The 10961-nt window shown below is 57.2% G+C and overlaps 2 protein-coding genes across 2 annotated transcripts in view; both read right to left on the bottom strand.

Moving 5' to 3' along the window:
- Nucleotides 1-1999, bottom strand: part of AMH (anti-Mullerian hormone) — an 8472-nt gene extending 6473 nt beyond the window's left edge. Inside the window, exons 1-2 of the mRNA XM_019657297.1 lie at nt 963-1999; nt 171-313 (exon numbers count right to left, since the gene is read on the bottom strand). Of these exons, the coding sequence (XP_019512842.1) occupies nt 171-313; nt 963-1404 (585 nt within the window). The 5' untranslated portion in view covers nt 1405-1999. The remainder of the gene's footprint in view (nt 1-170; nt 314-962) is intronic.
- A 117-nt stretch (nt 2000-2116) lies between these two features.
- On the bottom strand, nt 2117-10847 carry SF3A2 (splicing factor 3a subunit 2). Its single transcript, XM_019657293.1, has 9 exons — nt 10693-10847; nt 7380-7543; nt 6072-6143; nt 5353-5399; nt 4782-4891; nt 3741-3790; nt 3527-3667; nt 3031-3099; nt 2117-2916 (listed from the first exon to the last, which is right to left on the bottom strand). The coding sequence occupies exons 2-9, from the start codon at nt 7503-7505 to the stop codon at nt 2242-2244; spliced, it is 1290 nt and encodes a 429-aa protein (XP_019512838.1). The 5' UTR covers nt 7506-7543; nt 10693-10847; the 3' UTR covers nt 2117-2241.
- Between the last annotated feature and the right edge of the window lie 114 nt (nt 10848-10961).

Below are 10961 nucleotides of genomic sequence, written 5' to 3'. Positions count from 1 at the left end.
GGGGGGGAGTGGAGAGGGATGCCCCTGCTCTGACGGTTGCCCTTCAAGGTTCCGCCCTGGACACCAGGAGCTTTTCTCTTCAGTGCAGACCCTTTGAAACCGGATCCCACCTCCCCAGCCATGGGTGAGGGCTCCTGGGGGCGAGGAAATGCCCTACTCAACCCTGGTACCTGGGCACTCGGCAGCCCAGCTCCTGTGACAGTGACCTCAGGGCCAGGCCCAGGGTACAGCACCAGCAACGCCAACTCCGGGGAGCTGATTTCTCCAGGTGGGGGCTCCTGGAACCTCAGCGAGGGTGTTGGCTCCCACGTCACTGCCGCCAGGACAATGGGGAAGGGGGACGCCTGAGCCACTGAGGCTGAGCCCTTCCTCCAAGTCTGTCCTGCAGCCCTGCAGGGAGCTCACCCCCACTAGGAGCCTTGGGGAACTAGTGGGAGAGGTTGGACATCCCTAGACACCAGGTGCAGGGCTTTGCCAGGACACAGGTGGCTGGAAGGACTGACATGGTCTTTGAGTTTGGGGATCTAGAGGGAGGCCCACAAGAATCACCTGGGCAGCCCCTTTCCCTGAAGTGGGTCTGAGACCAGTGGTGCCTGGGGACAGGCCACCTCCCACCCCAGGCTGCCTAGTGTGCAGAAGGGGCATTCCTCCACGGGACCTTTAGGATTGCTGGCCCCTTCCACGGGTTCCTTCCAGGATGGAGGGGCCGCCTTCCCCAGCAATGCAGGAGAGGAGATCTGGGAGCTGGGCACTGGGGACTCCCAACCCCCAGACATGGCAAAGATAAGAAAGGGCACACACCTCTCAGGCCACAGACCCATAGCCCAGCCTAAGGGAGCAGGGTCATCAGCAACTTCCCCAGGAGGCTGGGGTGTTACTGGGAGAATGGTAGTCACCATGTAATTTAAGTGGTGGTTGGGGACCAGAGTGGGGTCTCCCGCCCAGCCTGGGCCCCCACATACCTTCCTCCAGGTGCAGGATCACCAGCCGCCGCCCTCTGGGCTCTCCCAGCCACTCTTGAAGCCACCGCAGAGGAGGCAGGGCAGCATGCCCTTGGCTGGGGGTGCAGACCCCAAAGGTAGCTAGGTCATGGGGCCCCCAGTGGGCATGCCACACGGCTTCCAGGAAGGCCTGCTCATAGCCACTCAGGGCCCCCACCACCCGCAGTGGGGCACTGCTCCCGTTGCTGTCCCTGCCCAGCGTCATCAGGCACAGGGGATCCTGCAGGCTGCCTGGGAGCCAGACACCCGAGGGCGGCCAGTCCCAGTCTTGGTGGAAGATGAGACCTCTGGTGTCTGCAGGGGGCTCCCCAGGTAAGGCCTCTTCTCTGGGGGTCCTGGCCTTCAGCAGGGTCCCCATCGCCCACAGCACCAGGGCCAACCGAGAGAGAGGTGCAGCCCGCATCCTGGGAGTTGCAAGGGGCTGGGTTGCCCCTGCTTATATGGAGGGTGAGCCTGGGGTGTTTGTGCCGGAAGACAGACCCTATCTCCTTCTGGGATGTGACCTTGGGGGCCAGCACCCATGTCTGCTGCAAGCCTGGGCCTTCTCAAAGCCAATTCTGTTCCAGCCGGCCATCTCTATCTCCTTTCCACCAGTGATACAAAGTGAGGCCTGTGACTGATTTGTCCAGCTGTCCTTGATGAGAATTTCCCTTCGGAGAGGAGTGGGAATGCAAGCAGGGAGTGACTGGCCCAGATGGGCCAAACATCAACAGCTCTGGGGTCAGGACTATAGGAGGGCAGAGGGGCAGAGCCCCTGCCCTGGAGAACAGGCCAGTGTCCAGACCTGACTGGGGCTCAAATCTCCTGCCCATTTACCTGAGGACTCTCGGGAGCACAGGCAGCTTGGCCTGGAGAGCCTGAGGACAGCAGGGAACCTCTGCTTTGCTCTCCCTCCCCCAGACCTGCTGCTAAAGGGCAGTCTGTCCTCCACCCTGCAGTCTCCAGGACACAGCTGACACATCAGGGCACCCACCACCGTCCTGGTGGGCCACAGGGACTGAAAGCCTAACTCTGAGCTGCCCCTGCATGTGGTGGAGGAGCCCCTGCAGGAGAGTGAGTGCCACTATGCCCATCTGCCCCTCAGCCAACCCACCGACACAGCAGTACATCCAGGCGCCAGAGAGGCTTTTTAATGAGGTCTGGGGGGACAGCACAGCTCTATACAGAAACATCAAACTTTGCTCTGGGAGAAAATACAGGAAAACAGAAACGCAAACTTGCAGGAAGAGGGCATAGCTCTTCAGTTGGCTGGGGGAGGAGGTGGAATGCTCCCAGGGCCCTCTGAGGGCAGCGGGGGCCTCAGCATTGGGGGCATAGGAGCCGGGGGGTGGACCCCAGGATTGGAGGGGTGAACTCCTGGAGGCTGGGGGTGGACCCCAGGAGCTGGAGGATGAACCCCAGGAGGAGGGGGGTGGATCCCTGAAGTTGGGGGGTGGACCCCTGGAGCCTGGGGGTGAACTGCAGGAGCCGGTGGGTGTACCCCTGGGGCCTGTGGGTGGACTCCAGCAGATGGAGGAGGGTGGACCCCTGGGGCTGGAGGATGGACACCTGGAGCTGGAGGGTGGACCCCAGGAGCAGGAGGATGGACCCCAGATGTTGGTGGGTGGACCACTGGTGCTGGGGGATGGACCCCAGATGTTGGTGGGTGGACCACTGGTGCTGGCGGGTGGATCCCAGGAGCTGGGGGTGGCAGCTGGGGAGGGCCTGGGGGTCCTGAGGGTGCAGGCCCACTGGGTGGCATGGGGGGCAGAGGCAGGCCTCCTGGAGGGGGTGGGGGCAAAGACTCAGGCAGTGGCGGCCGTGGGGGCAAACCATTCATCAGTGGGGGTGGTGGCCGCTTCACCCCAGGAGGCCCGGCAGGGAGACTCGGCGGGGCCGGAGGCTTCTCCATCTTGAAGTGAAACTGGAGAAAGAACTGGAGAGGAAGGGAAGAGCTGAGTAGGGCTCCTCAGGGCCTTGTGTTGGGGGACAGGCTTGCCAGGGCAGTGGCTAGAAGGTCCTGGAGCTGCCCAGACCTGGAGCGACTTACCTGCTTGGTTTCCCGGTTCCAGTGAGTCCAAAACTTGCCCTCGGCCTTGTCAATCTCCCTGCTTGGCACCTGCGCAGCGGAGGGGCTGGAGACAGGCCTTAAAAAACCCCCAAGGGCCCAGGTTTGGGCAGAGACTGCTCCTCAGCCCTGGAGATGGCCCAGTCCGAACACACCCTTGTGAAATGCTAGGGCTCAGTTTTTTTGGGTAGCAGGTGTGGCTTACATTCTAGCTCTGCGCTTAGCGACCCCACCGCCCCAGGGAAAACATGGTTTGCGCTGTGTTGTTCACCGTTGTCTGCCAGGACACAGGATGCAGTCACAGAATCCCTGACCAGCTCAGCACAGAGGCTTGTCATTGCTGAACATGCGGGGGTTCTGCTCTTGGCGGGCACCACCTTGGGACACCCCTTCCCACCCTATAGGCAAGGCCTTATCAGGAAGGGGCACCTTGAGTGGGCGGGGCTAAGGGATAGGGGCAGGGACTAGCACACGCTACCTTGAAGGCAATGGTCTCATAGGGCTCGGCAGCCATCAGCAGGTACTGCCACCGCCGATCAGGGGGCTCGATCCTCTGCTCGTAGGCTGACATAAAGCGGTGGCGCGGCATGATGCCCTCAGCGATCTCGGGGTAGTCGATCTGCGGGGACATGGCCAGGTGGCAGCACAGCCTTCCGGAGCCCCTTCCCTCACAACCAGGCCCCTCATCTCACCTGGAAAAGAAGGCTCTGCTGGCCCATCTCCGTGTCCCTCTGCTTGGTCACTGCAACACACGAGGGTCTCAGGTCCAGGCCGGCTCGTTGCCCTCCCAAACTAAGGACCCATTAACGGAGGGTGGGACACTGGGGGAGGTTACCTGGCTGGAGGGCACCGCCCAGGCCTGGGAGGGCTCTGTGCTGCAGGCACCGCCTGCTCAAGTCCACAAGGGTGGCGGTGGGAGAACGGACATTGTTACCCTCACCCAAGGCCTGGGACAGCACTGAGGACCGCGCACTGGGGGTGGGGGTCTAGTGAGGCCTGCACCCCTTCCTCCTGGAGAGGGTGCCCTTTGCATCAGAGCTCCTGGGACTTCCAGACCATTCTCCGCACAGCTCCCAGGCATGTCACACTCCTCTTTAAGCCCTCCAACATCCCCCAGCTATACTCAGGACAGGGACCAGACAGCCTATTATGGCCAAAAGGCCTCTGGTGGCTGAGCACTTGGATCCTGACACTCCCGCCCTCATTCGGCAAGCTGGCCTGCCCCAGGGCCTTTGCGTGCTATGTCCCGTCTGCAAAGCCAGTCACCCACAAGACACCCCCACCTTTTGTTAGAACACAGTCCCTTGTGTTCCAGCTGGGTCACATATCTGGCTTTTCGGCTCAGGTAACTCAGAGCCCTCCTCTATGCCAATGGTCCCACCGAGTAAGCTGCTGCTAACAGACCCTCACTCTCCCACTCTACTTTTGGTCCAGATTAAAAGGAGCCAAGCTCCAAGCTCACAGGAGAAGGACACATCAGGCTTGCTGTCCCTCCCACCCTTCACTCATCTTCCCAGGAATGTGAAGAATTATGAGCTCCCACGACACTGACGCGCACAAGGGACGCTGTGCTCAGCAGTTGTGCTTGGAGACAGGATCACGTCAGGAAGGTGGGACAGGGCCCAGGTGGGTGGGCGAGTGAAGGCCAGTGAACAGCATTATCTGTGTGGCTCAGGGATGGGTCACTCCCACTGGTGTCAGCTGTGGCATCCCCACTCCCCAAATAGACTTACCTTTGTAGCCCGGGCGGCCAATCTTCACAAATTTCTTCACCTCTACCTTGACCTTCTCTGGCGCCGGCTGGGCTGGGGCCTCTTTGGCCTCCTTGGCAGCTCGCCGGGCCCTGCAGGTGGGATGAACACGGCACTGTGGTCCCTACACACACACACACGCCACCAAGGCCACAGGCCCCAGTGCCAGGAGCTACCCTGCCCCTGCACGACCTTGGAGTGCCTTTGCTAGGTGAGGGGGTTAGGAGGGGGCTGGGTGGGGATGGGACAGGCAAGGGCACCTTTCTCTTCTTGTCACATTTCCCAATGTCCCTTACTAGGGAGCCTTCGGAGAATCCTACCTGTCTCCTCTTCATTTATAAAACCCTCACTCTTGCCGAGTGAGAGGTGCATCCCGTCATTCTCCTCACACCTAGGCAACTGCACCGCCCACACCCCCATGCTCGGAAAAGCTCAGTGCTCTGACTACAGGCCAGGCTGGCCCCAGACCACCTCTGCGCCATCATCTGGTGTGGCTCACAGATGCTAGGGAAGCACCAGCTTCTGACCCTGGGTGTGGGAGTGACATACTCACAAGTTGGTCTGGTGCTTTTTCCCCTGGGTGTGCGCGAGGTAGCTCCCCTGGAGTGGGAACACAGGGGCACAGTTCAGGAAAAAGTGAGCGGGATGGGCCTGGTGTCGCGCGTGCCCACTGGGAGCAGGGCCCCAGTGTCCACAATGCAGAAAGGATATTCATGGATATGAATATCCTGACATTCAAGGATATTCAATGGTGCACTGTCCATGGTTGTAAATAAATTCTAAAACAAAGCGGACGTCTGACAACATGGGAAAGGACAAACGGGGCCTGCTCATTACTGCCTGGTGAGCACTTGTCAGTCTATCATGTGGACAACCAAATGGTTATTAAATAAAATGAACAGAAGCCATACCATGAGACCTCAAACCCCAATGTAGAACTTTCCAAAAATGCCCCATGCTCACAGACGCACATCTGTGTGGCAACGGTACCAACAGTATTAAAGGAAAATGTGCGAGCAGCAAATGCATAGCAGTGGTGACCTCCGGGGGCTGGGAGCGCTGGTCAGAGGTTGGGGACAAAGGGGCTTGGCCTTCACATGGAGTGACCAGCGGGTCCCAGTCAGAGCCCCTTCGCCATTCGGCAGCATTCTGAACGACGAGTCAGGTTAACAAGAGCCAAGAGAATTGGGGCGGGGGGTGGGGGGCAGGACGGGACAGCGTTTCCTGCTGGCTGGGCCTGGGGACGCGTGGGGAGCAGTGCTGAGAATTCACCTCGTTGTTGTGCAGCGTCAGGCACAGCTTGCATTCGTATGAACCCAGGTGATTCTTCATGAAGTAAGGGTCCTGGGGACGGAGGCACAGCCGGTTAGACCATGGGAGATGGCACCCTGTGGCCCCGCAGCCCTGTCTGCGCGGGACCGAGGACTAGGAAAAGCCTAGGGCTGGCCTGGCAGGGTACTCCCAGGGCAGCACTACAGGACCACCTGGGGCCCTGTGGATATGGGGTCTACTCGGCAGGGCTGGAGTTGACACTGCTGGTCCCTGGCCCCCCCCTTAGTAGTGGGTATCTCTGGGGAGTCCCTGGCCCCACATTTGTGGCAGTTTGGGGTCTAGGAGGCAGGGCCCAAACAGCATTGCTTTCCATCTGGCCAAACAGTACTGGCCATCCATCTCTCCGGCCTGGGATCTGGCAGCAAACCCCACCAGCTTTCCCAAGTGTTGCAGCACAGGCCGGATAAGTAAGAGGATTAAAGGAAAGACCATGGAGACCCATGTCTCTGCAAGTCCTGTGGGCTGGACAGCTGACTGTCCATAAACTGAGGCACCGGGGGCAGGTGTGGAGCAGACTGACTGGCAGGGCTGAATCCTAACCCCACTGGACAATGGCTGTGTCATCTTTGGCAATGACGATCCCTCCCTTTGCATGACTGTTTTCCTCACCTGGAAAACGGGGACAGTAACAGAACCGGCCTCACAGGCAAGGGCCCACATACCTCGGAGGGTTTCAAAGTCGAAGGGAACCACACACTGACCACTGGGCTCTCACCTGGGCCACTGAGCCCCAGGGGCCACTGGGGGACATCTGTGGTTATCACACTGGGAGTGCTTCTGGCATTGAGTGGGTGGGGGCAGGCATGCTGCTCAACACCCTGCAGTGCCGATAATGGCCCCCAGAGGATGAGCGCCCCCGCTGTCAGCAGTGTGTGGGCAGGGGAGGCTTGGTCTACCAACAGCTCTGTGCAGCTAAACAAACATCTGCTCTTCACTGCCTGTGGCTGGAATGGTACCAACCCACATGATGCCATCATGGCCCTCACCACTGCTTCCCCACGCCACTGGGTAATTAAACATGACCAAACCCCTTACACAGAGAAAAACCCTTCAAATGTGGGGTCACTGACAGCTGGTGGTCTTGGGTGGGCAGTGGAGACCTGCTAGATCAAGTTCCCTTGTTTACAGATGAGGAACCTGTGGCCCATAGATCTGGGTGGCTGCTCAGGGGTAGAGGGCATGACATCTGGAACGTGGCTCCCTGGTGAGAAGGGAGGTGGTGGGGAGCCCCCTCCAGCCCTACCTCACCTTGTTGATATCAATGGTCTCCAGGGCTAGCTGCCGGAGGCGCTCCCTGCGGTCCCGGTTGCTCTCCGAGGAGGAGGCCACCCCTCCACTCCCGGTCTTGCCCCCGGGGCGATGCTGGAAGTCCATGGTGAGGGCCTTGGGGTTTTATCAGACTGGGGAGAAACCTGGAGAACAAAGGGGAGAAGCAGTGAGCTTGCAGAACCTGGTGGCTGTCACTGGGGCCTCCCCGGGACTGGTGGATGGGCAGCCAAGGGGACCATTCCTCCCACGTTTGCCCCTCCTCCCATACTCCTGCTGCCCCTCCCCCCCATCCCCTCATCCCTCGATCCTAAATGGCCAGATAAGCTCCTAGGTTGCCAGTGGCTGGCTGGGGTTGGGAAAAGCCCCTGTCCAGAAAGTCTGATTGACTTAGGGAAATACAAACCCATGTAAATACTCAACCGCTCACCAATTATTATTATTATTTTAAAGACTTTTATTGGGGAATTGGGTGATGGGAACAGCGCTGGGGAATTGGGGGAAGGAGAACAGACAAGTTGCTTTCCTTTGTTCTTCAGTCTAGCTGTGGAGGACGTTGCTTCACTGGCCCAAGTTGGCACCATCATTGCGCTTTTCCTGGGCGAGGCAGATCAGTCGCCGGCTTCTGGATGGCCGCTCATGGCGGCTGCTGGCTACACATGGGTAGCCCATGGCAACCCACTGCAGCAGGGGCTGCAGCCTACACCGTCGTTGGTGTCTCACAGGCAGCCCAGTTCCAGGCTGAGCTGTTGTTCAGCATCTTAGCTGTGGAGGGCAGTGTCACTGGTCCTCATATGTGGGATCCGAACGGGGGGCCCTCTGGTGTCCCAAGCCAGCTCTTAACCAATGGCCCTCTGGTGTCCCAAGCCAGCTCTTAACCAATGCGCCACTCGGCCGGCCCCGCTCACCAATTAGGGTAAAACCAGTAACCCATTGAAAACCGAAACCGAAACTGCTGGTTACTTGAAGCCCACTGCACATGTGTTGTCCCTCCCCTAGCAGTACCCCTATCCCGAATGAACCAAGAGCTCACAGCCTGGGATGAAGGTCTCTGCACAGGTACCTGGGCTCCTGGGCAGATCAATTTGAATCTCAGAACTGGAATGAGGGGCCTCTGGGCTGAGAGAGGCAGGCACAGAGAGGCTGTGGGTGAGGGCCAGGTTGAAGAGGGTGTTTCATCAAAAGCTGCCCACTGACCAGCAGGCAGTGTGCCCCTCCCTACACCATGTCCAAAAGCAGGTGGCCCAGCTCAGAGGCCCCCAGCTCAGGGGGTACTTCAGGAGACTTTTCTGGGGAAGGAGCACCAGGGGCACCAGGAAAAGTATTCTCAGACATTGACAAATGGGGTGCCTCATGCCCCAAAGAAAACGCCAGCTCCTTGCCAGGCCTATTGGGCAGTGAGACTCACCAGATAAGAAGCATGGCTCTCACACACAGAGCTGGCAACTTCACATAACAGACACGAAGAATCACCACAGCTGAGAAAAAAATAAACCTGATGGGAAACAATAGACGATGACAACACCTTCCCAAGGGTTAGCAGGGGGAATTAAAACCGGAACAAACTCTTGGAAAGTAAAAAAAGAGGTGATCCAAACAAAAAAGTTAATACGAGGTCTTGGAGGTAAGAATCAAAGAAATCTCTCATAAGGAAAACAAAAGAAAACACATGAGGCAGTGCAAGAACCTTGATGAAATTCCAGAGAGAAAACAAAAAGAAACACAGAGTATTATCAAAGAAGTAAACATTATCAAAGAGCTAGCACAAAACCATGATCAAAAAACTAAAAGAAAATGTCCTGGGACTGAAAGGATCCATTTTTTCCAATAGAAACAAATAGACTCAATAAATGGATCACGAAACTTCACCGCAATGAGGCAAATCTTCCATTTGCACAGACAAAAGATCAGAAGCGAAAGGTCAGAAAGCAGAATGGGGCTAGAGCTCTCAGAACTGAGCATATAAGAGAAGCAATACTCCCACAGTTCTCAATGGGGATTTGCAACCCAGAATTTTCATTTTATACCCAAACTGTGAGTGTAAATAAAGCCATTTTCAGATAACCAAGGACTCAAAATCAATCAATCCATCAATCAATGTCTTCAAAACCTATCCTGCGATGGGCTGACAGGAGGAAGAGGAGATAGACTGAAAACAAGCCAACCCAGGAAAGCACTGACAGAAAGTTCTAGGACAACTGCTTCTCTGTAAGGTGAGCAACCAGAACAAAGTGAAACAAGAGTATGTCAGCATCTGGGAGGGACACTTCTATGGGGGAAATTTAAAAAACAACAACAAAAAACCCAATTCGTTTAAACCTGTGGGAAAATACAGTCTACCACCGTTTGAGGTGCTGGAACTTTGTGGAAAAATTAACAGGAGGAAAAGAAAATCAGGCTAACAGGAAAAATGAAGACATGAATTAGCTTCGGGGTAGGGGAGAACAGTACAGGAAAAGCAGCAGAGATGAACATGTTACTTGCCTTAGCAACGAAGAATATTTTCGAAAGTCTCAGAACACAGAACAAACGATTTGACTAAAGTTCGTGATATATAATCCTATCCAGGGTAGCAGGGTGAAGCGGGAGTAGGTGGGAGGCAGAAATAAGACCTCATCAATCACGTAATAAGTCAGCAGGTCGCGTCTGAAACCAGCACACCCAGAAAAAAATTGTTGACAAAGGTAAAGATGGCTTTAAGAACTGAGAAGAGGCGGCCTCTGGGGCGGAGGACGAGCAGGGATGAATAACAGCATTTGATGAACATGCTATTATCTCCTTAAACCTGGCAAACAGTTCATTATCGGGAGCTCCTGTCGCACGTTCTGCGAGGCCAATGGGCAGGAGAGAGAAGCAGACAAGGCATCGCAGTCTGACTGGTGGGAAAGTCATTTAACCTCGGGGCTTTGCTGGCGAAATGCGGCCGGCTGACTCTGGTGGCCTTCGGCGCGGCGCTAGGCACTCTGCTCCCAGGACCTTACTTATTACTTAGTTGTTCTGGAACCGGTGATCGCTGTTACCCCCATTCCAGTTAAACAAACTGAGGCTCCGAGGGACCGAGTGACTCCCGGACCTCAAAGCCTGTCAACTAACGGAAATTAATGCTCAGAGGGGTCCTCGGTTACACGGAAAGCGCCATGTGAGCTGCTACCTTGACCCAATCCCAATGGGTCTTTGGAGACTACCAAGCAAGCGGAGGGCTCCGGGGACACAAAGGCCCGACATTCCCCGGGGAGGGGGCGACGCAGCGGCCCGCCCTCAGCCTGCGCCCCCGTCGCAGGCGCCCCTCGCTCACGTCTGCAATCTCCTTGGGAACTCCGGGCTCTGGAGCCGCCGCTCTCGCTCCGCTTTCCACCTGCACCAGAGGCAACAGTCCCGTCGCCTTTTCAGCCTCCACTGCCACTACGATGTCGTCCTCCGTACGCGCTCAGCGGACTAAGAATGCACTTCCGGGGCAAACGGGGCGGGGCCTCCCATGTGCGCATGTCCGGCCCACCCAGCAGCCGGAACGAGAAGTTCCATAGGTGAGAAGAAAGGGGGCTGGGCTGAGAGTGCAGGCCGGAA

Source organism: Hipposideros armiger, unplaced genomic scaffold (assembly GCF_001890085.2).
Source record: "Hipposideros armiger isolate ML-2016 unplaced genomic scaffold, ASM189008v1 scaffold_275, whole genome shotgun sequence".
Lineage (NCBI taxonomy): Eukaryota > Metazoa > Chordata > Mammalia > Chiroptera > Hipposideridae > Hipposideros > Hipposideros armiger.
Note: the sequence above shows the minus strand (reverse complement) of the source record. Positions and strands in the feature narration are given on the sequence as shown.

Coding starts and splice junctions, on each gene's coding strand:
- SF3A2 (XM_019657293.1), bottom strand. CDS start 7,505: ATGGACTTCCAGCATCGCCCCGGGGGCAAGACCGGGAGTGGAGGGGTG. Junction 4,892..5,352: donor AAAAAGCACCAGACCAACTT/GTGAGTATGTCA, acceptor TCCCACCTGCAG/GGCCCGGCGAGCTGCCAAGG. Junction 3,791..4,781: donor TGGCCGCCCGGGCTACAAAG/GTAAGTCTATTT, acceptor CGTGTGTTGCAG/TGACCAAGCAGAGGGACACG.